Source organism: Annulohypoxylon maeteangense, assembly GCF_022496945.1.
Source record: "Annulohypoxylon maeteangense strain CBS 123835 unplaced genomic scaffold GGS22scaffold_14, whole genome shotgun sequence".
In the NCBI taxonomy this organism is placed as follows: Eukaryota; Fungi; Ascomycota; class Sordariomycetes; order Xylariales; family Hypoxylaceae; genus Annulohypoxylon; species Annulohypoxylon maeteangense.
Genome location: NW_025953261.1, coordinates 19,677 through 47,374, shown reverse-complemented (window position 1 = coordinate 47,374; position 27,698 = coordinate 19,677). Strand labels below are relative to the sequence as shown.

The 27,698-nt window shown below is 47.9% G+C and overlaps 11 protein-coding genes across 11 annotated transcripts in view; 6 read left to right on the top strand and 5 right to left on the bottom strand.

Annotated features, from left to right (window-relative positions):
- The first annotated feature begins 48 nt into the window (after positions 1-48).
- Positions 49-2,035, top strand: GGS22DRAFT_168513 (UAA-domain-containing protein). The gene is made up of 5 exons (XM_047962168.1): positions 49-680; positions 745-770; positions 839-855; positions 929-1,272; positions 1,335-2,035. The coding sequence occupies exons 1-5, from the start codon at positions 420-422 to the stop codon at positions 1,941-1,943; spliced, it is 1,257 nt and encodes a 418-aa protein (XP_047816523.1). The 5' UTR covers positions 49-419; the 3' UTR covers positions 1,944-2,035.
- Positions 2,036-2,796: 761 nt separating this feature from the next.
- On the top strand, positions 2,797-6,611 carry GGS22DRAFT_168509 (AMP deaminase). The gene is made up of 4 exons (XM_047962167.1): positions 2,797-3,019; positions 3,123-4,705; positions 4,770-5,890; positions 5,945-6,611. The coding sequence occupies exons 1-4, from the start codon at positions 3,013-3,015 to the stop codon at positions 6,354-6,356; spliced, it is 3,123 nt and encodes a 1,040-aa protein (XP_047816522.1). The 5' UTR covers positions 2,797-3,012; the 3' UTR covers positions 6,357-6,611.
- Positions 6,612-6,815: 204 nt separating this feature from the next.
- Positions 6,816-11,401, top strand: GGS22DRAFT_168505 (uncharacterized protein). Its single transcript, XM_047962166.1, has 5 exons — positions 6,816-7,142; positions 7,221-7,650; positions 7,724-9,176; positions 9,235-11,067; positions 11,127-11,401. The coding sequence occupies exons 2-5, from the start codon at positions 7,453-7,455 to the stop codon at positions 11,150-11,152; spliced, it is 3,510 nt and encodes a 1,169-aa protein (XP_047816521.1). The 5' UTR covers positions 6,816-7,142; positions 7,221-7,452; the 3' UTR covers positions 11,153-11,401.
- Positions 11,402-11,545: 144 nt separating this feature from the next.
- Positions 11,546-13,449, bottom strand: GGS22DRAFT_168504 (DUF887-domain-containing protein). Its single transcript, XM_047962165.1, has 2 exons — positions 12,618-13,449; positions 11,546-12,559 (listed from the first exon to the last, which is right to left on the bottom strand). The coding sequence occupies exons 1-2, from the start codon at positions 13,098-13,100 to the stop codon at positions 11,975-11,977; spliced, it is 1,068 nt and encodes a 355-aa protein (XP_047816520.1). The 5' UTR covers positions 13,101-13,449; the 3' UTR covers positions 11,546-11,974.
- A 787-nt stretch (positions 13,450-14,236) lies between these two features.
- GGS22DRAFT_168501 (Dor1-domain-containing protein) lies at positions 14,237-15,752 on the top strand. The gene has a single exon (XM_047962164.1). It carries the CDS (start codon positions 14,309-14,311, stop codon positions 15,638-15,640), a length of 1,332 nt encoding a protein of 443 aa, XP_047816519.1. The 5' UTR covers positions 14,237-14,308; the 3' UTR covers positions 15,641-15,752.
- A 337-nt stretch (positions 15,753-16,089) lies between these two features.
- GGS22DRAFT_168500 (solute carrier family 25 member 38) lies at positions 16,090-18,253 on the top strand. Its single transcript, XM_047962163.1, has 2 exons — positions 16,090-16,502; positions 16,577-18,253. Exons 1-2 carry the CDS (start codon positions 16,466-16,468, stop codon positions 17,509-17,511), a joined length of 972 nt encoding a protein of 323 aa, XP_047816518.1. The 5' UTR covers positions 16,090-16,465; the 3' UTR covers positions 17,512-18,253.
- On the bottom strand, positions 17,624-19,501 carry GGS22DRAFT_39266 (uncharacterized protein). The gene is made up of 3 exons (XM_047966968.1): positions 18,232-19,501; positions 18,059-18,173; positions 17,624-17,872 (listed from the first exon to the last, which is right to left on the bottom strand). Exons 1-3 carry the CDS (start codon positions 19,312-19,314, stop codon positions 17,736-17,738), a joined length of 1,335 nt encoding a protein of 444 aa, XP_047816517.1. The 5' UTR covers positions 19,315-19,501; the 3' UTR covers positions 17,624-17,735.
- A 770-nt stretch (positions 19,502-20,271) lies between these two features.
- GGS22DRAFT_168493 (Prefoldin) lies at positions 20,272-20,984 on the bottom strand. Its single transcript, XM_047962161.1, has 3 exons — positions 20,876-20,984; positions 20,638-20,804; positions 20,272-20,555 (listed from the first exon to the last, which is right to left on the bottom strand). Exons 1-3 carry the CDS (start codon positions 20,903-20,905, stop codon positions 20,384-20,386), a joined length of 369 nt encoding a protein of 122 aa, XP_047816516.1. The 5' UTR covers positions 20,906-20,984; the 3' UTR covers positions 20,272-20,383.
- A 203-nt stretch (positions 20,985-21,187) lies between these two features.
- Positions 21,188-23,405, bottom strand: GGS22DRAFT_168487 (putative alkaline phytoceramidase). The gene is made up of 8 exons (XM_047962160.1): positions 22,873-23,405; positions 22,761-22,799; positions 22,484-22,631; positions 22,250-22,389; positions 21,969-22,188; positions 21,755-21,889; positions 21,676-21,690; positions 21,188-21,590 (listed from the first exon to the last, which is right to left on the bottom strand). The coding sequence occupies exons 1-8, from the start codon at positions 22,972-22,974 to the stop codon at positions 21,448-21,450; spliced, it is 942 nt and encodes a 313-aa protein (XP_047816515.1). The 5' UTR covers positions 22,975-23,405; the 3' UTR covers positions 21,188-21,447.
- A 765-nt stretch (positions 23,406-24,170) lies between these two features.
- Positions 24,171-26,733, top strand: GGS22DRAFT_190661 (TATA element modulatory factor 1 TATA binding-domain-containing protein; the record flags this gene model as incomplete). The annotated part of the gene is made up of 2 exons (XM_047965012.1): positions 24,171-25,718; positions 25,774-26,733. 2 exons carry the CDS (start codon positions 24,171-24,173, stop codon positions 26,731-26,733), a joined length of 2,508 nt encoding a protein of 835 aa, XP_047816514.1.
- A 70-nt stretch (positions 26,734-26,803) lies between these two features.
- Positions 26,804-27,698, bottom strand: part of GGS22DRAFT_39146 (ankyrin repeat-containing domain protein) — a 1,507-nt gene continuing 612 nt past the window's right edge. Inside the window, exons 4-7 of the mRNA XM_047966965.1 lie at positions 27,461-27,563; positions 27,391-27,404; positions 27,084-27,321; positions 26,804-27,019 (exon numbers count right to left, since the gene is read on the bottom strand). Of these exons, the coding sequence (XP_047816513.1) occupies positions 26,874-27,019; positions 27,084-27,321; positions 27,391-27,404; positions 27,461-27,563 (501 nt within the window). The 3' untranslated portion in view covers positions 26,804-26,873. The remainder of the gene's footprint in view (positions 27,020-27,083; positions 27,322-27,390; positions 27,405-27,460; positions 27,564-27,698) is intronic.

The window sequence follows — 27,698 nt, the reverse complement described above, 5'->3', positions numbered from 1 at the left end:
AAGCTTAGGTTAGCATGGATCCTAGACCTAGATGCTGTCAGATTGCGACGAAATCAATACCTGCGTATAATGAAACCTGTCAAGTCCAAACACCAAGTACCTACGTATAAAATCGACACGCCATATTTATTACCTAGGTATCAGACGGGCAACAGCACTCATGTCTACTTGTCCGTTAGGGCAACGCTGGAACTGTCAAATACATAAATGCAAGGAATCGCCATAGCAGCGGCAACACATCCCGCCATTGGTACAGGACCCTCATTCGGATGATCGATCTAGATTCTAAAATAGCCGGGAACAACTGACAGGTCGCCGCAAGCGCAGGAACATATCTCTCGTTATTATCACCCATATCTATTTCCTCCTTCCCTCTGTCTCTCCGTCCCTCCCTCCCCCGTACAACATCTTCTACCTCGATGACGAGCCGATCGGTGCCTCGGAGACGCCAAACTTTGCGAGATTCGCATGCCGCTTCGCGAAATGGCACCGCTATGACACCAAAGGTCATCAATGCCGGCCCTTCTCTCGAGAAGGCCGAGCTATACGGCATAGACGATCAGCGGCCAACCTTCTCCAAAATCATGGGTCTCGCCGGCCGCATCTTCATTGAAACTATCCCGCAATGGCTTGCCGTAGGCGCAATGCTCGGCTTGATTTTCGGCGGCTGCTGCTCGAACGTGAGGTTAAATGATCCCCAACTGCATATCGCGATAGAAGATTGATGTTTGTGTAATTGCGCAGGTCTTCGCTCTCGAGGCCATAATCAAGTAAGCTCCCATAATACACCGCATTCGTAATGTGGCTAGTATTCCGGACTAATTAATCATCTCGTCAGGGTCGAACCAGCAAGTGGTATGACAATAAAATTTGACTATGTAAACCCCGACCTAGAGCCGAACTGACATCTTGCAATTCTCATCTCTAGGAACGCTTTTGACATTTGTACAATTCCTCTTCGTTGCCGTTACCGGATACGTCTCGCAGTTCGACTTGACACGTCCGCCATTTTTTATCAAACCAAACCGAGTACCGATCCGTCGTTGGCTAATCAACATCGTACTTTTTTTCAGCATTAATGTGTTGAATAACCACGCCTTTAGCTACGATATATCCGTGCCGGTTCACATTATCCTGCGGTCTGGGGGTAGCATTACGACAATGATCGCCGGGAGCTTATACGGGAAGAAATATTCTCGCATACAGGTCTTCGCTGTTCTCTTGCTCACAGTCGGTGTTGTAACGGCTGCGTGGTCAGACGCACAATCAAAGGCAAGATACTTCCCATGTGGGTCTATTCTATTCAGAGATATTTGCAGCTAACTGCTTCGAAGGGAACAAGCTCCGCTGAATCCCGAGAGGATGTACCCAAGTTCAGCACGGGTCTCGCAGTCCTCTTGGTGGCGCAGATCTTATCGGCCATCATGGGACTGTATACTGAAGAGACGTACAGGAAGTATGGACCGCACTGGAAGGAGAATCTATTCTATTCTCACTTGTTATCGTTGCCTCTCTTCCTCCCGTTTTCGCGCTCCCTGATAAATCAATTCATGCGCTTGGCCAACAGCCAGCCACTCCAGCTACCTCTACTGACCGGGCAAGTGAACCTCTCGACTGTTCCCGCCGCGGTACGGCAATGGATTGAGAGGATCTACATTCCTAGCCAGGTCGCCTATCTGGCACTCAACGTCTTGACACAATACGCCTGTATACGAGGTGTCAACCTCCTAGCTGCTGCGTCTTCCGCGCTAACGGTCACGATTGTGCTCAACATTCGCAAACTGGTCAGCCTACTGTTAAGTATATGGCTTTTCGGGAATCGTTTAGTCACAGGAACCCTAATAGGAGCTATCGTAGTTTTCTCTGCGGGTGGCCTTTACTCATTAGACTCGAAGAAAAAGACAGTACCGAAGCCGAAAGCGACCGGCGGAAAAGCAGCATAGTTAGCTAAGGTGTGTTGGGATTCGAGAGCATGATTTGCTTTCCTCATGAGACGCTCAATACCAAGTGCTATTATTAAATATCCTACACGCCACCTTTGCCAAGCATGTGATTCTAGCACGAAGTGAAGTGAAATCCGTAAGCCAGATCACTAATAAGTTCAAATACTACACTATAACAATATAGGGGCTTCTTCAAGGGAAGTGTTGTTGTATCCACATACTTCTTACGTTCCAAAATGAGAGACTACTGACTTTGACCTCATGATTATGTAATGAGGTTTTCTTAGGTACAAACCCCACACATGCACTTTGACCTATTAAATGCTATGTAAGCCAAATAGGAAATGTACGCATGCTATGATCAGGTACCTACATATGAATGTACCTAGTAGTACTAGGTAGGCTTTGAGCACCGTGCTAGACATCACGTATCGTACCTATTACAACCTTGAACGGGGTATGTACATTCAGTATTAGGTACCTAGCAGAGTTGTTGTCCTCCCCCGCCGTCGGTCGAGAATACACAACAGTACTGTACATATTATTGTACCTAGTAATTAGTTAGCTCGACGAATCGGACGCCAAGCTTTTTTTTTTTTCTCTTTACAAACATTGAATTTCACCAGTGAAAATAGGTATCTAACATAAAAATGAAAAACTAAGTTTAACTATCTGATGTACTAGGTACCCACATATGTATTGTACACACATGCTTAATGTAGGTAGGTACCTTTGCCACCGTACCTACCTAGTAGTTATCTAGTGTATGTACCTAGGAAAATGTAGGTACCTAAGCATCAAAGTAGTGACAGAAAATCGATATAAAAAACTTCATATTACATCAACCTGATCTCTATTTGTCACAAACAGTGCCTGACGATTCCTACGTTCACCGCTGGCTATTGTAACTGAAGTATCAGAGGAGATTACGCTATTCACGGATATAAATTTACTACCCATTGCCTTGCTTGGGTAGTTACCTACCCACCTACCTGGTGATACTGTTTATAAATTATACACATCAAGTAACGACAACGAATCTACCATTCATCTTGGCCGTACCAGTAATATGTCTTGTTAGTCAATCAACCGACCTGCCTAACCATACTAGCAGTCGTATCTTGCGGTGACTCGATAATTCAGCTTGTATGCCGCTGGCTAACGACGCTGGTACCACAGCTTTCCATCCAACCTCTCCTAAGATCCCGGCTGCACATAAGATACTCGAATTCGACTCTGATGGATCAGATGCTGCAGCACTTGCTGTAGAGAGTGACTCGGAACCCGAGACCCCATCACGCCACTCTGGATTACGAGACCCAATGCGTAGTGCAGGGACAGGTGTACCGGAGTACACAGAAGAGATATCATCGCCCTCACTTGAAGATGGCATGCTGCTACGAGATCGTCCGAGGAAAACTACATTTCATGACGCCGTAGCTGAGAGGCAGCTAACACAGACTGACGCGAAGCTTTTTTACCAAAGAAGCCAACTGGACCAACTGAAGACGGAAGGGAGCAACTGGAGCCATACTCAAGCAGCTACCCCTAACGGAAGCCCTGTAGCCTCCGTGGGCCTAGCAGCGATAAAGCCGACTCTCGAGACTTCTCTCACCCGTTCTCATTCCAACTTGGGCGCCACTCCGAGCTCTACGCCTTTACCTTCAGCTATCCAAAGTTACAACTTCCCCCATATTGCAGGTTCGTCTACTAGTCCCCATAGCCTTGACATAGCTCCACGTACGGCTACACGGCCATCCCTGGGAGGGCATGTTGGTCACCAGCCAACTAGCCACCCACGAAGCGATGCTCCCCAGGACCGGCCTGGATCTAGCTTGCAGCCTGATATGGGGCTTCCAGAGGGAGCATCGTCCAACATTCCGAGCGGCGTCGGCAGCAGTGACCCCCATATTGTGGCAGAACTAAGTACTATCTTCCGAAATATACAAAAGATTTTAGATATCCGTCATAGATACATACGTTTGTCCCTGCAACGAGATGGCGACAATCCCAAGGACGACTCAAGCTGGGATATCTATCCTCCACCGCCAGAGCCTGCCTGGGTTGGACCCAATATGAACCAGGATAGCCATGGCCCCAATACCGGAAGTAACAGTATGAGCAACAGCACAGTTCTGCCTACCCAAGCTAACGCGCAACGTCCTCATGATCTCGGAACTATGATTGCAGACGCTGAACCTAAGAGAACGCCTAGGAAGCGTAAGCCGGGTCATGATATTGGAGAGGATTTTGATATGGAAGACCTACCCCTTCCCCAAGCAAGTGAGCTCGTATTTCGCCTTGACGAGAATGGCGTTTACCAGGTGTATGAAACGGACGCTGCGAACAAAGCCAACACTCCAGTGGTGGGTGTCCCCACGATCAAGGACTTCTATATGGACCTTGAAGAAATTCTGTCCACGTCGTCCGACGGGCCAAGCAAGAGTTTCGCCTTCCGACGGCTTCAATATCTAGAGGGGAAATTCAACCTGTACACTCTTCTAAACGAGTACCAAGAGACTGCAGACACCAAGAGGGTTCCTCATCGGGATTTCTACAACGTGAGAAAGGTCGATACGCATGTTCATCATTCTGCCTGCATGAACCAGAAGCATCTCCTGCGGTTTATCAAAAGCAAGATGAAGAAATGTCCAGATGAATACGTGCTCTTTCGGGATGGCAAGAACCTCACACTTAGGGAGGTGTTTGAGAGTATCAACCTGACCGCGTACGATCTCAGTATTGATACATTGGACATGCATGTGAGTTGACGGCCACGACCTCGAACCTTTCTTTAAGGAAAGGCGTAGATTGACTTGAATCTAGGCGCACACCGATTCCTTCCATCGATTTGATAAGTTCAATTTAAAGTACAATCCTATCGGAGAATCACGACTACGGACCATCTTTCTCAAGACAGATAATTTCATCCAGGGTCGCTATCTGGCAGAGATCACAAAGGAAGTCATCTCCGACCTTGAGTCCAGTAAGTACCAGATGGTAGAATGGCGAATCTCAATATACGGGAGGTCTCTAGATGAGTGGGACAAGCTCGCCGCGTGGGTAGTCGATAACAAGTTATTTTCACCCAATGTTCGCTGGCTTATACAGATCCCACGACTCTATGATGTCTTTAAGGCTACCAACTTGATGGACTCCTTCGAACAGATTGTCAAAAACGTCTTCCAGCCGCTCTTCGAAGTTACAAAAAACCCAGAGAGTCACCCGAAACTTCATGTCTTCCTGCAGCGAGTGATTGGATTTGATAGCGTGGATGACGAGAGCAAGGTCGAACGCCGGCTGTACAGGAAATTTCCCGTCCCAAAGGAGTGGAATTCCAAACAGAACCCCCCATACAGCTACTGGATCTACTATGTCTTTGCTAACATGACCTCGCTCAATTTCTGGCGTCGCCAACGTGGTTTTAACACGTTTCTACTCCGACCGCACTGCGGGGAGGCAGGCGATAGCGAACATTTGGCTGTCGCTTTATTGTGCAGCCATAGTATTAGCCACGGTTTACTCTTGAGAAAGGTGCCTCTCCTGCAGTATATATTTTATCTGGAGCAGATCGGTATCGCCATGTCCCCGCTTAGTAACAATGCGCTTTTCCTGGCCTACGAGAGAAACCCGTTTCACCAATATTTCAGACGTGGCTTGAACGTTTCACTTTCCACCGATGATCCTCTTCAATTTGCGTTCACCAAAGAGCCGCTGATGGAAGAATATGCTGTCGCTGCACAGATATACAAGCTAAGCCCGGTAGATATGTGCGAGCTAGCGAAAAATTCGGTGAAGCAGAGCGGCTACGAGTATTCTATCAAGCAACAATGGCTGGGAGAAAAGTTCAATCTTCCAGGAAAGGATGGAAATAGCATGGTGAAGACTAATGTGCCAGATCGAAGAGAGGAGTTTAGGCACCACACGTGGGTTGAAGAGCATCGAATGTGAGTGGCACGTTGCCTTCCTTCTTTACCAACATGTCACTAATTTTACTATAGGATTTCAAGCTACACATCTACAACTGAACTGCACGAAGTACTTGACCATCATCTGGCGGCTGTACCGAGTCTCAATCCGGCCTCACCGACCTCGTCCCTCAAGACGAACGTCGCAAGCGGGATCACCACGGGCGATTCTAAATCTCACACCTACATCAACATCAAGGATCTAGAGGGCCAACTGCCGCGTTCGAGATCTCAGGCGGAAATTAGTGGCTCTCATCTCGACTCTCATGCTGATGACTTACACGACACACACCTCTCTAGCCATGAGCCTAGGTATATCCCTGGGATGATGGCAAGAGCCTCGAGGCACGGTAGTATGCACCGTAGCTCAGTCCACGAAAGCGAAGACGTAATTTCCCCTCGTGGTACTCCTAAGAATAATACTGGGAGGGAAGAATCAAGTTAGGTTCCGAATTTGAACGGCAACACGAGCGGACGTGATGAATTTTGCAAACGACGAAAGTCTAGCATTGACCTCTTAAGTTTTCCCGGAGACAATATAGATTTAGATATATGGGCCCTGGTAGTTTAATGATAGTATCTTCTTACATACATGAATGTATGTGGTGGTTACGTAGGTACGTAGATATTTAATGGTCCGGTGATCCTTTTCAAAACTCTTTTCGAGATGCATATAACTATGGGTAGTATAACTGTATATACTAGGTACTTAGTTAGATATATAATATGTATATATAATATGTATGCGTTTATCAGATCTGTCAGTGTACATGTGCAAAGGTTGCTACGGGGTACATGGGTTTAATTTAGCGTGTTTAGTAATTTAGTACGAAGTACATACGTCCATAGTACTGTGGGCATGTCCTATGCATGTACCTGCTTAAACGATTCCTGTTCCGCCTCCGTCCGATTACGACCGTCCTCGGTTTCTCTGTGCTCTGTGCTCTGTGCTCTGTTCTCTGTGTGCCCTGTTCCCTGACGATTGCTTCACGTGGTTTTACCTTTTTCTAGTGTACTTCTTCTCTTCAATATCACATTTCAAATCCCTCTCCCCATACATTCGTCCGGACACGCTCTCCTAGGCTGCCCGTTGCGTTTGAAGCAGCACAGCTTCGAGGTATCCATAATATGTTTGCGTATGGTTACATCGCAACGATAAGTCCCTGGGAGCCTCTTGTTGTGCTTGCGCAAATCGTTACACCTACATCACTGCTTCGAATCATCATCTGAAGTGAATCTCTTTCAGACTCTTGCTTTATCCTCCTTTCTGTGTATGCCTGGATTTGGATTTGGACTGAACTTGAACTAGACTATCCCTACTGCGACCAACTTCCCCTCCCTTCCACTGCCGCTTAAGTTTCAGAGAACCTCTTCCTCACCTCGAACACTCGATCTTATACTATACGATCGCTCGCTACCCTCTCACCGAATTCGCATGCGCCCCTGAAAGACATAGCAATTATAAACGATTTATCCGTAGCAGGGCTCCTCTAATCCATAACTTCTTTCGTTCCCTATCCTATCCTTCTTTTTAGCCTGCCATGGGATTTCTCGGTGTATACAAGGCCATATATGATTATGCGCCACAGTCAGAAGGGGAACTTTCCATAGGCGAAGGAGACGTGCTTTATGTCCTAGAGAAAAGCAAAGATGACGATTGGTGGAAAGCTAAAAAGAAAGCTAGCGCCGACGACGAAGATGAACCGGTTGGGTTGGTACCTAACAACTACGTAGAAGAGGTGCGTGTGCAACAAGCCATCAACGCCCTGATCGGCTGTCCAGGTAAAGGAAGAGATTGCTAAGCTTTTGTAGGCACAACCCGTAGGCCAAGCCCGTGCCTTGTACGAATATACTCGGCAGACCGACGAGGAGCTGTCGTTTCCTGAAGACGCCCAGTTGCAAGTCTTCGATACGTCCGACCCCGATTGGATTCTTGTTGGGTTTGAAGGTGATTACGGTTTCGTTCCGGCAAATTATATTGATGTGGCTGCAGCCGCCGCTTCGGCTACTGCCCCGAAGATCGAGCCAGATGTCGAATCTCAGCCTGAACTTGAACCTGAAACCGAACCGGCAGTTGTCCCCAAGCCTCCATCGCTACCTGTACGACCTCCTGCTCCGGTTGAGCCAGGAGTGCCTCAAAGCCCCCCTCTACCGGATAGGAGGTCATCGGTAAGATCTACGGCGACTCCGGCAGCGCCGGCAGGCCCCGCTGCTGCCCTGGCTGGTGTAATGGCTGGTAGGGGTTCTGGTACTCGCGCACGAACACCTCCGCCAGTTACTGTACCTCCTCGCCAGCAATATCTATCAGAAGAGTCCGATGGAGAACCAAGCCCCGCTCTGCCAGCCCGACCGCTGTCCCAGTCAACGTCAACCATATCCAATGACCATCATGCTACGCCGACACCTCATCCACAGCGATCTTCTAGCCGCCGCGACTATGAGGATGAATCTCTCCAGCCCCAGTCGAGTCGTATTGCGCCAGGTGGTTTTCATATGTACAACATCAACGAGATGGTATCTGTGATGGGCAAGAAAAAGAAGATGCCGACAACCCTAGGCGTGAATTTGAAAACGGGAGTTATCCTCATCGCTCCAGAACATGCCCAGGACGGTCCAACCCAGGAATGGACTGCGGATAAGATGACGCATTATTCCCGAGAGGGCAAACACGTGTTTTTGGAACTCGTACGGCCAAGTAAAAGCATAGATTTCCATGCAGGCGCCAAGGATACGGCGGAGGAGATCGTCAGTGCACTCGGCGAGCTCGCCGGAGCTGTGCGAGCGGAGGGTCTACGAGAAGTCATCATGGCCGGAACTGGTCGAGGCGGTCAAAAGAGGGGCCAGGTTCTCTACGATTTCATGGCCCAGGGAGACGATGAAGTTACTGTTGCTGTAGGAGACGAAGTTATAGTCATCGACGACAGCAAGAGCGAAGAGTGGTGGCAGGTTCGCCGCCTCAAAAACGGAAAAGAAGGCGTCGTCCCAAGCAGCTACATCGAAATCACCGATATGATTACGGCACAGACGGCATCGGGAATCACTGCCGGCAAGTCTACCGTGGCACAAAATCGATTGGAGGAGGCGCGCTTGACTAAGGAAGCAATCAAGCGAGATCAGAAAGCAGCAGAGGTAGGACCCGGAATGCGTTTGCCTGAGAGGCGTAGTAGTTTGTCAGCAAGGAACAATGGTAACAATTTTGGGCAACAGCGAAATCGACGCGAAAACGGTCATGCCGAGAGTAGCCGTTCCGGTTCTTCTAAGCCTAGTAAGTTGTCTACATGGACTCAACACGTCGTAGAGACGGCGCTAACCCCTGACTTCAGAGCCAGATCCGGCCAAGGTGCGGACTTGGACCGACCGCTCCAAGTCCTTCAGCGTCGAAGCGCAATTCCTCGGTCTTAAAGACGGCAAAATCAACCTGCACAAGATGAATGGCGTCAAAATTGCTGTCCCCATAGCCAAGATGTCGATCGAAGATATTGAGTACGTCGAGCGTGCCCTGGGAGTGTCTCTAGATGAGGATAAGCCTCTGTCAGAAGTTAAACGTGCCAAGACATCAAAAGCCAGTGCGAATCGAGAGCCCGCAACTAGTAAAGTTGGCGCCTCCGTTGAGCCCGCGAAGCCGGACTACGACTGGTTTCAGTTCTTCTTATCTTGTGATGTCGCCGTCGGCCTTTGTGAGCGTTACGCTCAAGCATTTACTAAGGATTCTATGGACGAAAGTGTCTTGCCTGATGTGGACGCCAGCGTACTCCGGAACCTGGGTCTACGGGAAGGCGATATAATCAAGGTTATGCGCTTCTTGGATAAGAAATTTGGTCGTGATGGTAAGAAGAGAAACGTTAGCTTTGCCGGAGATGAGGAAGATGGTTCCAGCGGCGGCCTCTTCTCCGGACCAGGTGGGACACTACGAAACAACACCCGAAAGGGTCGTCCTGCCCCGGCCGTCCAGACGAATGACAGTGTGGACCCTAAAGCGTTCTCGCGGCAGAGGGAGAGTAGTGCACATGGTTCAGATTCTTCTTCGCCCGTCACGTCTCGTCCGAAGGCTGCTGAGAAGAGCAACGCCGGTGGGTTCGATGACGACGCATGGGATGTAAAACCTGCAAAACAGCCGGAGCCCGAAGCGAAGCCAGCACCGGCTACGGAGCCAAAGTCAGCAGCGGTCGCTGAACCTCCCCAGCGGCCGCCGACGCAGGCCATGCAAGATCTTTCCCTCCTGACAGCTCCACTAGAGCCAACCAAGACGCAACCAACCCCTATGGCGCCTTTAATAGCCCAGCCGCCGCCGCCGTCGCAACCGCTGGTCCAACCACAACAGACACAGTCCCAACCTCTACCCCAGGGAGCAACACCATCATTCTTCACGGGCATTCCGCAACAGCAGACCGGTATTCCATCCGCGCCAGTCCCACAGGCTACGCCAGCTCAACCTCTCAACCTAGGACTCGGCAATCGGCAAAGACCGCAACCTCCCCAAATGACTGGAAGTCAAGGCGCTCTGATGCCACCGCCTCCTCCATCACGGCCGTTGTCGGCGCCACAGTCGGCACAACCCAGCGGGTTTGCGCCTCCTCCGCTGCAACCACAGATGACAGGCATCGCGGCCCCGGGACAAAGCTTGAACGACCTGAACCAGCAACGGATGCAGCAACAGTACATGGGATCGTTCCAACCCCAGCCGACGGGCCAGGGCATGATGCCATATAACCCGAGTACTGGCACACAACCCCAACCCGGGTTTGGGACAGGCCAGTTCATGCAACCCCAAATGACTGGAGTTCCACAGACGCAGAGCCCATTCTCGGACCCTCGCCCACAACAATTCTCGCCTATTCAAAACCAACCCACCGGGTTTCCGGGAGGTTTCCAACCAGCTCAGCAGTTCCCACAGCAGCAGGGCGGGGTTAATTCGTTTTTACCACCTGCGCTAGAGCCTCAGCGAACGGGCATGCTGCCAATCCAACCGCAATCTACCGGCTTTGGGGGATTCGGTCAGGGATTCAACACCGGGATGAACAATACAGCTATTCAACAGCCGCCCCCGACCCCTCTCCTTCCCCAGAAGACCGGACCGGCACCCCCTGTGCGTTTCGGTGTTGCAGATAAGATTGTTCCTCAGCCAACTGGACGTCGTGCGAACCTGGCACATGCAAGTAAGTTCCCTCTAGTATCTATTTACCATAGTGCGTGTTGTCTAACTAATACCATGCAGCCCCGGACAATCCCTTCGGATTTTGAAGGCCTCTATGTACATGGGTGCTGCAGCCAGCTAGGCGTGGTATCAGATTGGTGTTAATTATACTGGGCAAGTCTGGCATGCATGAACGGTGGCATTTATGGAATTCAGTACTGTGGCATTCTCATTACGCTCTACACTATACTTGTGTCCTGTAGCTGCTCTGGCATCGCCTGACATGTATTTACCACTAAGCGCTTGAAAGCTAATTTAATCTTGGGACGGATCATACCCCGACTTATCACAAGTCTCTTTTTTTTTTTTTTTTTTTTTTTTTGTGACCAAGCAAATGTTGGGATGGTCAATAGGAACGGGCAATGTAACGGCGCGATAGATAAACACTTTTCGAATACCGGTTGCTTATTAGAATGTATGACCTCTACCTATATATAAACCCCTTTTACATATATTTCTCAAATACGCTGGGGTGGACGTCTCCAGCTGCATCCTATAGGATAACGACGCTAATCTTTCACATGGATATCATATAATCCAACCCGTTTGTTAAGATCCTCACATTACGCCATTGTTAGGGTATTACGTTATATACTTGCCAACTCCTGTAGTCAATTTCATTCAATATCCATTCAGTATATCGTAAATATCAACACCGGGGCGGTAAATAGGATTCCATCATTCACAGCGTAATAGCTCAAATTTATCGTATATCAAATTCTTCATAAGTATATATTGTCATTTCCCTCATATGAAAACGTTCTGTGCAATGTTGGGGAGACGGGGCGGGAGATAATTAATTGAAGCTCTTCCATGATCAAATCAACACGTGATCTGCGTGGAGGGTAGCTGGTTTCTTTCGGATGATATTAGATTGGTGGAGGCTCATCTTCCTCTTCTCCGTCTAGCAAAGTGCCTCGGCGCGGCCGAGCCTTCAATTGGTCACTGTTCGGTTCCACGCCAGTGGCGATAGCATGATCTTTCTTTGTCTTCTCTGCTTCCTGAGCTGCCGTCTCTTTAGGGTCAAATCGCTTACGAACGGCATCGATCATCTTGAAAAACCAGTAGAAGTTGAGCGAGTTTAAGGTCAAGTTGCTGCCAGTGTAAATGGCAGCAAGCCATAGCGGGACGCTAGTTGAATCGTTTACGAATCGCATGGTATTGGCGTACTGGGAAGGAAAGATCTCCTCGGGAACATTCTCAGGCGCGACGTTCGCCATAACAGTTGGTACCGAATGCAAACCTGTCCAGAGATCGCGAGCAACGAGGACAGACTGGTATGTACCCCACACAAGGCGGCAACAGAAAAAGGTAAATATGAGAATTAAACCGTTATACAGCTGTGCCCGAGACCCTGTCATGCCCATTTTATCGAAGAACCAGTGGATGTTGAGGAAGGGAGAAGAGAGCTCCCAAAGGATGAAGTTACAACTATAGTAGTTGACGAACGGTCGCTATTGTCAAGGTCAGTACAAGCTGCGCAGACTAGAGCCCTGGGCAAGAGAAACATACGAAGCCGAAAGAGTAGACTAGCAAAGCGCTGGTGGCGTGTGCGAGCATACCGAGACCGAAGATGTTAATGTGGGATGCAGTCATGACGAGATCCCAGAGAAAATAGCCAGCGGCGAGAGCTTGAATCATAGCGGCTGCGCCAGTATAACCCCAGATACGCTCTTGCCAGTCCATGTTCCTACGCTCATCATCGACGAACATGACCCATAACGCAAGGATATTAATTGTAGTGCTCTGTACAAAAGACACGACGTGCACGTCCCAGTTCAGCCTCCTGCTGGGTGATAGGGCCGCGTAGTGGGTAGGGAAAAATCGGCGTGATAGGAAAGGGGAGACGACACTGCCTATGACATGATAGAAAGCAGCCATCAAAACGACCTCATGTATATGTAGTGGCAGCGTCGGTAACTCGAAATAGTCGGCCCATGGTTGAACGGCCTTGGTGAGGATGGGTATGGGCGGGATAGGGAATGGATCCCTCATCGTCGTGTTTCTTTTTCTTCTTCTTCTTCTTCTTTTTCTTCTTGATTATTTTCCTTGCTGTCCTTGTCGTCCGTGTTACTCGAATTTCTGCTGTTCCGTGTGTTATGTAGCAAATGTATTCGGGACGCTGTGGTACCTTGGTTAGAAGGGAAGATGTTCTATGTAGTAGATATCACGAAGCAGACCAGACAGGAGGTATCTGAAAACTAGGTGTAGGGATAGATAAATAGATGGATGAAACAGGCGGATGGGAAAACAGCAGAGTATTAAAGAGTAATTATACGTAATAAAAGAAGAAGAGATGAATTAAATAAAAATGCGGATCGTGGCAGTCAGCTGCCGATGACTTACAACTCAGAGCTGATGACCTTGCATATGACTACCCTTGTACTGCGCCTACATGGCACCTGGACGTATACCAATAAATTTCCGGCTTGGGAACTTAGGCAGCGAGAGGTCAGCAGAGATTATTTGACTCTCTAGTGTGCGTGATACTTGATTTGTCGGTGCTCTGAATAGGGAGAATGGAGGATAGAAGGTTGTGGATTTGAGTAGCCAGGCTGGAGGTCTAAGATCTAGGATCTAAGAATCAAGATACCTGGATATTTGTCCTAGCGCATTAATTTTGCTTACCTAGTCCTGATTCTGAACCCTTTTTTCCCTTCCTAAGTACGAAGAAAAGAAGGCGTTCGTGCAGAAGGCCGGAAGGTAAAATTAAATCTTGGATCGTAAAGATAAATCAAAAATCAAAAGAGGGTTATAAATCCTATATCACTCGATCTTGTACATACAGCATGGATCTGTGGTCCTAGGAAAGTCAAATCCCCAACATATGCGCCCGCTAAGGACTAGATAGGCAATAGACCACATGGGATCTCAAAGTCGTTGGGTAGTACGAAGTACTTCGTACCTTACCTAGCAGCTACCTAGTAGCAGCCTAGGTCTTATACGGTACCTATATGTAATACATATACTACTTATGCTAACATATCTTATATAATTAACGATGCTACCTAATACCTATAGAATGATAATTATTTTTATATACATAATATCTCCGTACCCATCAAAAGTTTGATTTCTTAGTCATGCGTACGTGACATGTTAGCCAAAAGTTAAAAGGCAAGTTGCCATAGGATCGCTTCGATCGATATCAATAATCACATTAATACCTAATTATACAACGATCCATCCTAATTAATTGAATCATGTCTGATTTATTCTTTGGGTTGTTAGAACCACCTGGGTCAACCGATGCTCGTCTTAATGATAAGCCTCATCATAATGATCCCGTCGCCCTCGAATATTTATCCACCCTAGCTTCTATGCCCCTTTCTCAACTAGACGGTTCTGAACAGCAATCCTTAGCCCAGTCCTCTCATTCATCACTCCTATCTTTACAGGCACTTTGCAAGCGCTCCCACAAATCCATCATCGCCTCTGCGGCAAACCATTCTCACCTTCGCTCAGCACTTCCCGCTCTAGCAGCCTCGACCAATGACCTCGCTAGTGCCATACCCAAACTAGACAACGAGGCCGTTCATTTTTCTACTACTTATAACAAATCCGGAGATAATGAAATTTTAAGTGCACGGAAGCGGGCTCTTCTGTTATCGAAAAATGTCGAACGCCTGGTCGACGTACTCGATCTGCCTACCTTACTGTCCACTGCAGTTTCTGCTAGCTCTTCAGCTCCTGCTGCCAACTATGCTTCCGCATTGGATCTGAATGGTCACATCCGTCGGTTACACGGACTGTACGCAGACTCCCCTTTAGTAACGTCCGTGTCCGCGCAGGCCGACGAGGCAATGCAGGCCATGGCTAAAAATTTAATCGTGGGCTTACGCACACCCGGGCTCAAACTAGCATCTGCCTTGAGAACAACTAGTTGGCTTCGAAGGGTAATACCAAATCTAGACTCTGCCGATACTGCCAGCACCGGCGGAGGGTTGGGCGCCCTATTCCTTGTATGCCGCCTATCTACCCTTATTAACATGCTTGCCGCGTTAGAGCCACTTCGCGAATTGGCAGAGCAGGAAAGAACCCGCCAGCAGCAAACCCCACCCGGGAGTGCATGGTCTGGGGGCCAGCAGACCGAACGATATCTAAAGCGATATATAGAAATATTCAGAGAGCAAAGCTTTGCTATCGTTTCCATGTTTAAGAGTATATTCCCCACGCCAACAAATGAGTTGTCCTCGAGAACGGACGACTGTGACCCTCTCCGACATGTTCCCTCCGCGTTATCAACATTCCCATTCCATCTTATCGAGATGTTGTTGGAGACTCTGCGAATTTACCTACCGACTGTTAAGGACCAGCCATCTCGTGACAGTCTCCTCACACAAGTTCTATATTGCGCCGGGAGTCTTGGACGTCTTGGGGGTGACTTTGGTATCTTATTGGCTACCATTGACGTTGGAGAGCAAGCTGAGGAGGAGTGGGTCGAGGTGGTAAAGCGACATCGACTCATGGCCGGACGGCTAGAGTCAATTGTCGGGGGTAAAGATAAGAATTCTCCGGATCTCATCAGCGCATAAACATTCACTCACGAAGTCGACGGGACGTCTTTGCCTTTGAGTAATAATCAACTAAATATATATACCTGGAGTTAAAGTACTTGTACTTAGGAATCAACTAACTACATACATGTATATATGTATATTTATAAAGTTGTAAATAAGTATGTTCTCCTTACATATACTTTATAGGTAATTTAGTGACTATATATTCTATATAATAAGTTAGATTGATATTTTAAGCTATAGGTAGGTAAATTTAAGGTGTATACTAGGTATGTGTATATTTCTATAGATATCTAACCTTGGATCCTATCTATGAGTACTAGGTACCTACATATATAATGACGTATGGGACCTTATCAACTTACCCCAGTACTAAAGGCGGGGCATCCGGACCTACATATGTACCTATATATGTAAGATCCGAATATTAGGTACTTTGTCGAACGCACCTCACTCACATGTACCCGGGTCCTACCTACTATCCATTATGTCTGTACCTAGTAGGCAACTTGAAGTAACCAAGCTTGCATCTTGATACATACTAGGTAGTAGCGATCTTGGAAGTCTCCATTTTTAATATTTTACATTTTACATTCGACGCTCTACACTTCCGAGTTGTCATTTTGAAGCTACACATACATATAATGTACCTAATGTCTTCCAAGCTAGGGTTTTGTAGGTAGACATCTCTCTTCTTTATTTCACACCTTGTGCTATGCGGACGCTTGAAGGCCAAATCCGGATTAGAGGGATAAATTATATTAAGCAAATGGGCTTGTAATAAGGCGCCTCTCGGCCTCGGCAGGATTCGTCTATTCCCTCACTTGTCTATGCTTCATCATGTCGCAGAAGACGGCCGTCAGCAAGTCTTCGTCGAGTAAGCAACATGAGGTCGATTTTAAACGAGGTTTGTACAAAGAAACTAATGGCTCTTTTTTAATCTCAACACAGCCTTCCATTTTGCCGCTGGTCTCGGTTCTGGCACATGTGGCGCTGTGCTTCTACAGCCTTTCGATCTACTTAAGACACGCGTTCAACAGTCAGGCTCACACTCGATCAGAGCAGCTATAAGAGAAATTGCTAGGTCTCCAAATGCCGTGACTGCCTTTTGGAGGGGCACAATCCCGTCAGCTCTCAGAACTGGTGTTGGGTCTGCCATATATTTCACGGCTCTTAACGTCATACGGCAACGCGCAACATCACTGCCATTTGCCATAACACCCGTTACTGACCCGCTGAGGTCTTCCTCTTCTCTCCCGAAGCTCTCGAATACCGCTAATCTCGTGGCCGGTGCCTTTGCTCGGGCTTTCGCTGGCTTCATCTTAATGCCACTAACCGTTATCAAGGTCCGCTATGAGTCAAACTTGTATTCATACAAGTCCATTGCCGGCGCCGCGAAAGACATATATCGAACGGAACGTATCCCTGGGTTTTTCGCCGGGGTCGGCGCAACCACAATTCGAGATGCCCCCTACGCTGGACTCTACGTGCTATGCTACGAACAGTTTAAGAAGCAACTGAGCTCTTGGCATTTTCAAGACCCTTCTGTTCTATACGCACAGTCCGGCGCCGGCATGGGGGGCTCATTATCCGCTACCATCAACTTTAGCTCCGGAGCGCTAGCCGGAGCGACGTGTTCTTTCGTCTCGAACCCATTTGATGCCATTAAGACGCGCATACAATTACAGCCACGCGAGTACCGCAACATGGTTCAAGCCTGCCGTAAGATGGTATCGGAGGAAGGCGTACGATCTCTCTACGATGGGCTCACTCTACGAATGGCACGTAAGGCGATAAGTTCCGCCTTGGCTTGGATGCTGTATGAAGAATTGATTCGGAGAGCAGAGACTACCCTACATCGAAGAAATACAAAGGGACATGTATAATATTCCAAACCCACCCCTAGTCAAAATAACTCCCCGCTCACGAGTGGTATCGATTGGTGAACCCGAGGCAGACCGCTCTTCGGGATGGGTATTCCCGCCTGTGATTCATCTTGTTCTCATCATCATAGAAATAGGAAAGTGGCATGAGTCTATTCGTCAACTGCAAATTGCAGCGGCCATCCCTGTCCACGCAAAGGAGAAGAAAATGAATAGAAATTACCACACTACGCCGGTCTCCCCCCAGCCAAGTACATCAGTAAAGAAGGGGATCGGCTCCGCCTACGCTCCTTCTTACGGACCCATTCAAATTCAGGCTCGAGATGGTGATGATGCTTTCTCCTATCCTTCTCTTCAATAGACACTGCATAATCTAATATTAGCATTTATCCATCGGAAAATCATAAGAGTGGACTCAGTATGTGCAATCATATACTAAATACGATTCGTTCTCTAGCGAACCCCTGCAATGCGTATCCGATTTTAAAAGCGAACCGAAAAAGGAGGGGGGCGGCACGGCGTAGAGTAGTGTGTAGACGGAATTACTTACTAATAAGCTTACTAGAACCAGAGGACCGCTTCTCGCGAATGAGTTTGGTGTGTCTCCAGAGCAGGTCCTGCTCCGGTTCATCCACCCACCTCTTGATCAGGATATAGTCTGGATCCTATATTATGTGGTCAGACAGAGACGCCACTCAGAAGAATGAGATGGGGTCCACTTACGGGGTCAAGTTGGAAGTCGATATCGTAGGCCCTCAAGGTCTCGATCGAGAGGTGCCGTCTCGCCATACGAGTGTAGATAGGACGTGGTGCCTCCTCCGTCTCCTTCCCCTTCGCCTTTTCCTTCTCTTCCTTTTCTTTTTCCTTCTTAATCTTCTCGCCGGCGAGGATGGCATTGATCTCTTTCTCGCCGAGACCGGACTTTAGCAGCTGCTCTTGCATTTTGACTTTGTATTCTTTCTCGCGCGCCTCGGCCTCCTGCTTTTCCTTAATTCTACGCTCCGCCTCTTCTTTCTTATACTTCTCAATAGCCTCTCTAGCTTCTTTGTCGCGGCGCTTCTTTTCTACCAAGGCAGCTTCTTCGTCCTTCAGTCGTTGAAGTTCGAGCTTTTGCTTGACGCGGCGTTCATACTCATCATGCTCTTTAGCTTTCCGAATTTCGTCGAGCTCTTTCTTAGCCTCCCGCAGGTCGCGCTCTTCTTGGATAGTGCGATTCCGGCGCTTCTCGTCCTGCTCGATCTGGGCGGATAGCTTGAGCTCTTGAAGTTCTTTCCGGGCGTGCTCTAGCTCATACTCGCGGCGCTTATTTTCGAGATCCTTCTCGTAATCCCTGCGCTTAGCCTCGATCTCCTTCTCGTAATCCCGGCGTACGTGCTCCAGTGCGTACCGGTCGTGATCATGTTCATGGGAATAGCTTGAAGAGGTACGCGAATGTGCACGAGAATGACCACGACGGCGAGATCGAGACCTCTTCATCTCATGCTCTGAGTCAGAGTCGGATATTGACTCAGAGTCAGAGTTATTATAAATACGATTGTTGATTATGACGGGAGGATTAGGTGCACTGACCCCCGGTGAAGCAGGACGGTGATCGCGTGAGCGTGATCGCCGAGTTGTCACAATAGTGCGCTCATTCGTCGGTACTAAAAAACGGTCCTCTGCACGGGGGGCGGTCTCATAGTAACGAGGACGAGGGGAGCGGGCGTCTACATAATGAGCAAGAGGAGGTGGGTTAGGAGAGGCATGCCGATGTCTGACACGGATGTCAAGATCCTCATCTTCCGAGTAAGAATCGTATCTACTCATATTGGGATCGTGAGGTCGCCGATAGGAGGAAAGATGATAGGCAGGGGATATAGGGAAATCTTGCAATCGTTCTCTAGTAAAGATTTATGTAAATAGTACAAGAGGACCTCCGAGAGGGGATTAAATAAACTATTTAGGCGAGTAGTAAGCGGCAAGTATTCGACAGGTATAGGGAATTCGGTGAGGGGTATGGACGAGAGGGAAAGGGAGGAGTTAAAAGAAAAGAAAATGAGAGAGGCAAATCCCAGAAATGAGAGTCAGCAAAGCCAGCCGTGCTTATATCCACGCACGAAGGCGGGGGAGAGTGTTTCGATTTATCACGTTGGATAACCCAGACCTGCTGTACACGTCTAGTCGATAATTCTATGTAAGTAGGTACATTGTAAGTAGGGATTTCATATCTATCTAGTACTTACCTAAGTAAGTACCTATGTAATATACTATATTAGGTCGCATTTGGCGCCGACCAGAAGAGCCCCTCTATCGTGGATACTCATCCTGCGAGAAAGAGGGTACATGAGAAAATATAGAACACATGTCGTTTTGAACTTGCTCCTGTTAGTATCTAATAGTATAAATAGGTTACCTCCTTGTATAAAAAAGACTGGGTCAAATAATGAATAAATTCCGCAGGTACTTGAAAAAAGATGTCGTGTCTTATCACAGTTAACAAAAAAGGTACCTTATTAATAGTAACGTGTAAGTAGTTTATTGTCATGAGCTAAGTACCCACACTTATACTAAATGCATGTTGGGGGCCAAAAATAATTGGAAGTGATTCGTTAATCCTGTCCATGTTAAGGGCTGAAAGTGGGGTTATGAGCAAGGAGGGGCTGAGCCACTACGCTGTAGGCAAATGATTAGGCAGACAAGTAACTACATATGCATTTATCAGACGATACGTATACTAATATATATATATATATATATATTTGCATACACATATAATCGAGAGTCTTTTAAATGAAAGTATTTGGTAAATAGGTTGTACTATACTATTAACAAACAATAATGGATGGACATATACAAATGTTTACCCTCTTTCCTTTTCCTTTGAAAAAAAAACCAACTAAGAGGCACCCACACCACCCCTAAGCATGCGATCGATTTGGTCCTTGCTATTCTTCTGCGAAACCTCGAGATAGTGAAGCCGCTTCCCTAATCCATCTACCTCACCTTCAGCTTCCTTGATTTGAGCCTCCAGCTTGCTCTTCATGCTGGAGACAGGTAAGGCGACAAACCTAACAATTCCGTTTAGTTAGGATAGGATGGGGGAGAAATAAGGGTGAAATGGAAATGGGCGGGGGATCGAGGGACACCAACATCTTGCCAACACCCTCATAAACGTTGGTGTCTACCGGTAATGAAGATACCTCGGTGCGCGTTAACTGTGCCATACGTAATTCGCGCTGCTTAGAAGCTTGTTGAGTTCGGACTAGAGAAATTTGTTGTTGCGCGGCGATTGCCTGCGTCTCAACCTCCCGTAGTAACTAAATCGTAGAAACTTTGTGAGCAAACCCCTAACCTCTATTTATGTAGAAAAATACGTTCAATAGTATACCTTCTGCAACGCTTCGTTTGAGATCGACATTGCCACTTTTCTTTGGTGTTTCCTAGATAGGTGGTGCGAGGAAGGGAATCTAGAGTGTCGGAAATATTCTAGGGTTCATACGGAAGAGATTAAGGTTGGACGTTGGAATCCGGTCCGAAGGCGGGGCATCTCGCAAGGACTACTACTAGCTAGGTACTACTACTACCTAGGTACGTACAGGATATGTGGGCTTACCCAATCATTGCACTGTTCCAAGTTAGGGAGGCATTTACATACTTTCAACCGCTAGTACGAAGTACCATTGACGTTGTTTAATAGAACCTGCAAGCTAGGGTTCTTACATAACGCGGGGTGATGCTACTATACTGTAGTACCTGATATGGTTAATAGTATATAGATACCGTTTAACCATTTACGTAACAGAGTGTCTATAGATATCCGTGACCTATCCAGCATAATAATCTTTATCTAAATACCGACTTCAACAGGAACGCTGTTCATTATCTAAAAATAGGTGCCCCACCTGAGGCTGTTTTGCGCATGGCAGTCTTGGAAAGCGAAAGTATCCTCAACCATCTCGTCTATCGTTTTTTTCTGTCTAGCGTATCTTTTATAAGAACCACATCCGGCATTCGAAAAATTGACGGCCAGTGAAGGCAGAATTTATCCTCCTCGCCATCTAGGACGCGGTGGATCCAGATGCGCCAAATTATGTAGTAGTATGCTGGTAAAATCGTCATGTCAGTCATTACCAGATTCTAATACGTGCTCGCCTAGCCTTCCATGCGCTAGGGAAGGTCATCACTTACCACCTATTCCGGTCACTACGGTAAACATCTGACATCAGCAACTATCTCTGGAATGAATAGGTATTGGAAAGTTACGTACTCAGGTGCCACCAAGCGTGTCCCTCAAGTACAATAGCCCAAGGGAGCCGGAGACGATGTCGCCATTCGCGAACTCTGCTGCAGTACATGTTATCCAAATTCCAGATAAGATACCCACCGAGGAATATGCTTAAACCTGTATGTAAATGACACCGGAACCCGTCAACGTAACTGCCAATCAAGGATTAACAATCAAGCCAGGATTAGTTGCTTACCTGTCGCAACCATGACCCACATCTGTTTCACCATCTCATTGGTCGTCGGCAGTCTCGGACTTCTCGGAGCGCGTGTCTCTCGTCTACTCTCTTCCCTCCTCTTCAGAGCCGGTCGGAGCACTCGCTCCATAATCCACATATTAGAAAATACCACAATGGCGGTCAAAACTGCGTAAGCATTCTGATGGAATTGGGGATCCTTGGTTTTATAATATCTTGCCTGGTATCCGCCGTCAGCACTTCCCGAAGCGGAACAGACAATGGCAAGGGGCAAGGCGAACGGTAATGAACCAAGCAAGGCTAACAAGGCCGACACCGAGGCAGGATGAGAAGCGAGTAGACCTGGCGTATGAAAACGTAGCAAAGCACATGAAGCAAGTCGTATAGATCATGGCTAATTCGTCGACGAGCTGCATCGGATCTGCCAGAAGTTAGGCGGCCACGGTCTTAAGAGATCCGAGGGGGTTGCACCGTATAACATTGGGTACGACATGGAAAGTGGCGCACAGGCTTACACTTGAGAGAGGCGTGGAAAAGGGTAGACCCTAGGCCGACCACGATGTATCCAACGAAGGTCACAAAGAAAATGGAAGGATGTGAATATCTGATACACCCACGGATGCCCTTATAGCCTAGCCATATAAAAAGGGCATTGGTGAGAGTCTATAAGCAAAGCCGTACACGATATATTAGTTTTCTTTGTGCTCATTATATCCAGGACGTAGAAATATGAAGATGTGAGCCCTGGGAGATGAGGTTTCATAGAAAGTGAAGAAACCCTGGAAAGCCTACGTTGCAGACTTCAGCACAGTAATAGCTCATGGCATAATCCTAGATTCGGTATTTAGTCCTATCCAATATTGCTATTTCTCGACAGATATATGTGCTGTGTGCATCTACTTACCTCTTCGCAGAAATTCAATGTAGACGTTTTGTCACCCCAGAAGCCATGCCGAGGTTCGTGATAAGGGAAGCTCAAGGCTTCTAAGAGGCCCTGCACGGACATGATTTCGAGGTGGGCATCCAGGTAAGGAAAGGTATCTAGTAACAGGTTTATTACCTAAGGCACCCTTAGGAACGAAATATGGAGGATTTCACGAGGTATACCCTAGCTAGGTAAATCTGAGAAGAACGAGAAGAAGGGGAGGAGGAGGAAGAGGAAGAAGCGGTTGGGAAGAAGAGAATATTGAAACATAGTACCTAGGTAGCGTGTAAGTATAACGTTCGTATAAGCCACGCAGCGCAGCGTTAATCAAGTATCCATAGATGTTTCCGGCACTCCGGTAGGAAGGCGAAGTAGCGCCAAACTAGTACTCAACGCATCCATGAATACTTGTAGGTACCTACCTAATAGTATCGCTAGTAGTAGGTATCCGTACCTGCCGTACTAGCCTGCTAGCATAGGTGCCTTACCACTGACGTAATCACACCCAAATAATAATAAATATATGTAAATCTATAAATTATTCAAGTAACGAAAATATTTGATATGGAGTCCTCTCACTTAATACCTACTTACCTACCTAGTACATATATAGGCTAGTACCTAATAATTTATTAATTGCAATAGTTACATCGAGGTACATCTGTACGAAATTAGCGGAGTCTTCAAGGTTGTGTACCTAGATGCACGTACGTATGTATGTATGTACATGTTCTATTAACGACGAAGGCTCGAGCTGATCTTTTTCTCATCTTGAGTTGTACTACCTTCATATTTCTCATAGTGATCGTGATCGTTTCTGATTTGCAGCTGCTAAGCTACACCAACAAGAACCAGAAATCGTGAATACACGAGGGGATATTGCCATATCAGCTCTCGCTTGGCAGTATTTCAATTACGACTTTTTACAGTCAGGAAACCTAACACGATTGATATCGTCGTTCTCTTACGGAATAACAACGAGGCGCAAATGCGAGAGCAAATTCATTCCAAAGGAATATCTTCTTAAGAGGAGGGTGGGAATAGTACGGCAGAACGAACTATATAGGTTATATCATCTCATCTTATTCATTACCGTAACACGTCAGCAGCAGTTAGAAGTATACCGAGCATACCACACCATCCCATACGATGCGCCGACTCCATCTTCCGAATCCTCAAACGAACGAATTACATGCGATATAAGCGCGTACTAAAGATTAAAGATACTCGTATCTCCTGTTATACTACCGTAACGTGTGGGCTCCAGAGCCTTAGATATGTCAAACTCCCAGAAGTCATCCAGATGGGGCTCCTTCTTGTCCCAGGCCGTCGCCGGCGTCGAGGCGAGGCTTGACAACATCCTCGCTGAGGAAGAGTCCGCAAAACAGACCGCATCGCAAAAGCCCACCAGACCATCATCCGCTTCCTCTACCACTACTCCCAATGCGAACATACCAACTCGGTCTGCTACGCCGTCTCGGTCTACCAACGATAGATTACAAGAACGCTTGGCTCGAGCTGTTGCCGCCAAGAATGCCGCCCAAAGATCCGATTCTTCGCCTGTCAGACCAAATAACGAAATCGTTTCACCAATTCAAAGTCCCCGTGCTAGCTCTGATATTCTCCTCAGGACAAGTTCTGAAAAGGCAGAGAGCTCAAGAGATGATACAACGGACAAAGAACCCTCTTTGGTACAGCTACCGGCGGCAGCTTCTAGTGGACAAGTCGATCGCGATGTACAGGTTGAAGGACCTCAGAATGCCGCGAGCGAGCCTGATGTGGTGACTTCCGATAGTCTCTTAGGGTCAGAATCTATTTTATCGTCGTCGGTCTTATACGAGGAACGCATTACAAACCTAGAGAAATCCTTAGAAGAGGCCCATGCACAACATCACGAAGAGCTTCATAGCCACGTAGAAAAGGTTGACGCCCTGCAGGCTAAATTGCAATATCTAGCCCGACAGGCGTCGGAGACTGCGAGGAATGCTGCTACCACTGCGCCGGTAGGCAGTGAGGAGAAAATCATTGCCGAGAAGGACCAACAAATCGCCCAGCTGATGGAAGAAGGACAGAAACTCGCAAACACGGAGCAGAAACACCGGAGCATCATAAAAAAACTAAGGGGTCAGCTTGCATTAGACGAAAAGGAGCTGAACGAACAGAAGCTCTGGCGTCAAAAGGCAGAGAACGAACTTGCCGCACTACGGAAGAGACTAAACGAACAGGGTGATATGGAGAAGGCGAACGTGGAATCTCGGAGGCAAATAAGCCAACTTAAGAGGGATTTGGAAAAATTAAGAGCCGAGGTCGCCTCAAAAGACAACATGGTATCTGAGCTTAAGGATCGACTACAAGAGGAATCAGATCAGGCTCAAAACCTAGCTGGTAAAGTCAACGACCAGCTACGGCAAGCGGGGGAGCAGCGTGTAAAAGAGTTAGAGGATGCGGTGGCAGCGCTAGAGGTAGAGAAAGGCCTGGTAGCTGACCGTGCCAAGATACAAGTAACAGAACTACAGGGAAAGGCCGATAGAGTTGCGGAGCGTTCTCGCGCCGTAGAGCTAGAGCTCAAGGGAGAAATTCAGATTCTCGAAAGCAAATTAGAAGCTCTTCGAATCCGAGCGGAAGAAGCATCGTCGGGCGCTGTGGGCGATGCACAAGCAAAGCTGCTCCGCCAGATAGAGACTCTGCAGACACAGTATTCCATCGCCAGCGAGAATTGGCAGGGCATCGAAGCATCCCTAATTGCAAAGACTGCGGTATTGGAGAAGGAGAGGGACGAAGCGTTACGTCGCGAATCAGACATGAGGCGGAAAGCCCGTGAGACGGTAGGTCACTAACATTTCTCCTCAAACAAGTACGAGGGCTGATTACCGGCAACAGGCTACTCGAGCCAAACGTCAGGAGGAAGAGCTAGAGGAAGCAAGGAATCAACTTCCCAACGTCCAACAAGATTTAACCTCGTATCAATCTCAACTCGAATCGCTGCGTAGGCGAGCCGAGGAGGCTGAGGCCTCGTTGGCTGAAGCGAGATCCGACTTCGAACGGCAGCGGCTGGCTTGGAAAGAAGAAAGGGCCGAACGGACGGATCAGGATCGGCGGAATTGGTTGGAAGATGTTCCAACCGCAGCGTTCCGCAGCATTAGCCGTCCGGAATCTCCTCTGCTAGCCGCACCACAGAGGACTTTCAGCGGCGAGTTCCTCGGGCTTCAGAGCTACCCGACAAGACTCCGCAAGACCTCGGCGCCCTCTAGTAATGGTGAACCGAGTCCTGGCGATCGGCCGGCCTCTGGCAGGCGGCCGTCAGCGCAACCTCCCATCCGATCGCCCATGTTTCCCGTAACGTCGGCACAGTCAGGAACGCCGCCATCCCTCCCCGGCGGCTTAGAAATGTTAGCATCTCCCTCGACGCACCCCATCGACAGAGACGACGTCTTCGACAATTCCGAGACTCCGGCCTCTCCCCAAAACGTGCTGCAAGATATGGTATCAGTCTCGACTATGACAGCGGGGCCGTCGGTGCAACTCGTTGAAAGGATGAGCGCTGTCGTTCGTCGATTGGAGAGCGAGAAAGTGGCAGCTAAGGAGGAACTTGCCAGGATTTCGAGTCAGCGAGACGAAGCTCGCGGGGAGATAGTTGTACTGATGAAGGAAGCAGAGGCCGGGAAGGGAGCAAGGAAGAGAGTTGAAGAATTAGAGAAGGAGGTAGCAGATATGAACGAAAGGTACCAAACTACGCTGGAGATGCTCGGGGAAAAGAGCGAGCTCGTAGAAGAGTTGCGTGCGGACGTGGTCGATGTCAAAGCCATGTACAGGGATCTGGTAGAACGCACGATTAAATAGGGGCGAGCTAACAGGTCGGGTACACCTCTTTACGCCTGAGCCTATTTTGGGCATAGGCACGAAGCAATATCATCAAGAAACATTATCACAATTAGCACACGCAATCTATGACAATAGTCAAAGCCACCCGTAGTATACTCTCACAGCTCTATCCCCTCATTTTCAGCCTCCCGCTCGACATATTTGCGAACCTCTGTATCGGGCGCAAGATCTAGTGCGAGATATCCGTCCGAGTCCCGCTTGTCGGTCGCGGCGCCGGCCTTGAGTAAGGCAACCGCGGCGGCTCCTAGTATTTTGTTAGTCGATTAACCTCGTATCGTACCTAGTAGGTTTGTAATAGATAAACTGACCGTGACCCTCAGCGACGGCATGATGTAGAGAAGTATAACCGGCGTTGTCGGTTGCGTCAAGAGGGCTTCGGTTCTGCAGCAGCAGGTTAACCATAGGCACCGAGCCTACCGCTGCAGCTCGATGGAGCGGGTATTGGCCACGCCTATCCCTTACCCGGGCGGACGCCGGTGGCTTGTTGTCCAAAAGCTTGCGGGCTACTTCGAGGTTGTTCTTAGAGGCAACAAAGTGAAGACTCGTCTGTACTGCTGTCAGCAATCTCTCCTGTCTTGACTTTCCATCCAACCCAGCCCCTGTTTGACAACGCACCTGCCCATTATTGTCTGCTCGGGGTTAGTCTTTTCACGATGTAGACTTGGTTATAGACGACAGGGCTTACTCTTCTGGTTCACATCTGCGCCCCTCGATAGCAACAGCTCTACGATTGCGTCGCCATCCTTTACACTTGCCGCAATCATTAAGGGAGTCCAGCCGCTGTCGTCCTTAAGAATTGTTAACTACGAGAAGGAAATGATTTTTTTTTTTTTTTTTTTTTTTTTTTTTTTTTTTTTTTTTTTTTAAATTACAACAAGTTAATTGTTTTGGGTTTATACCAGAAAGATTGGTATGTAATTGTT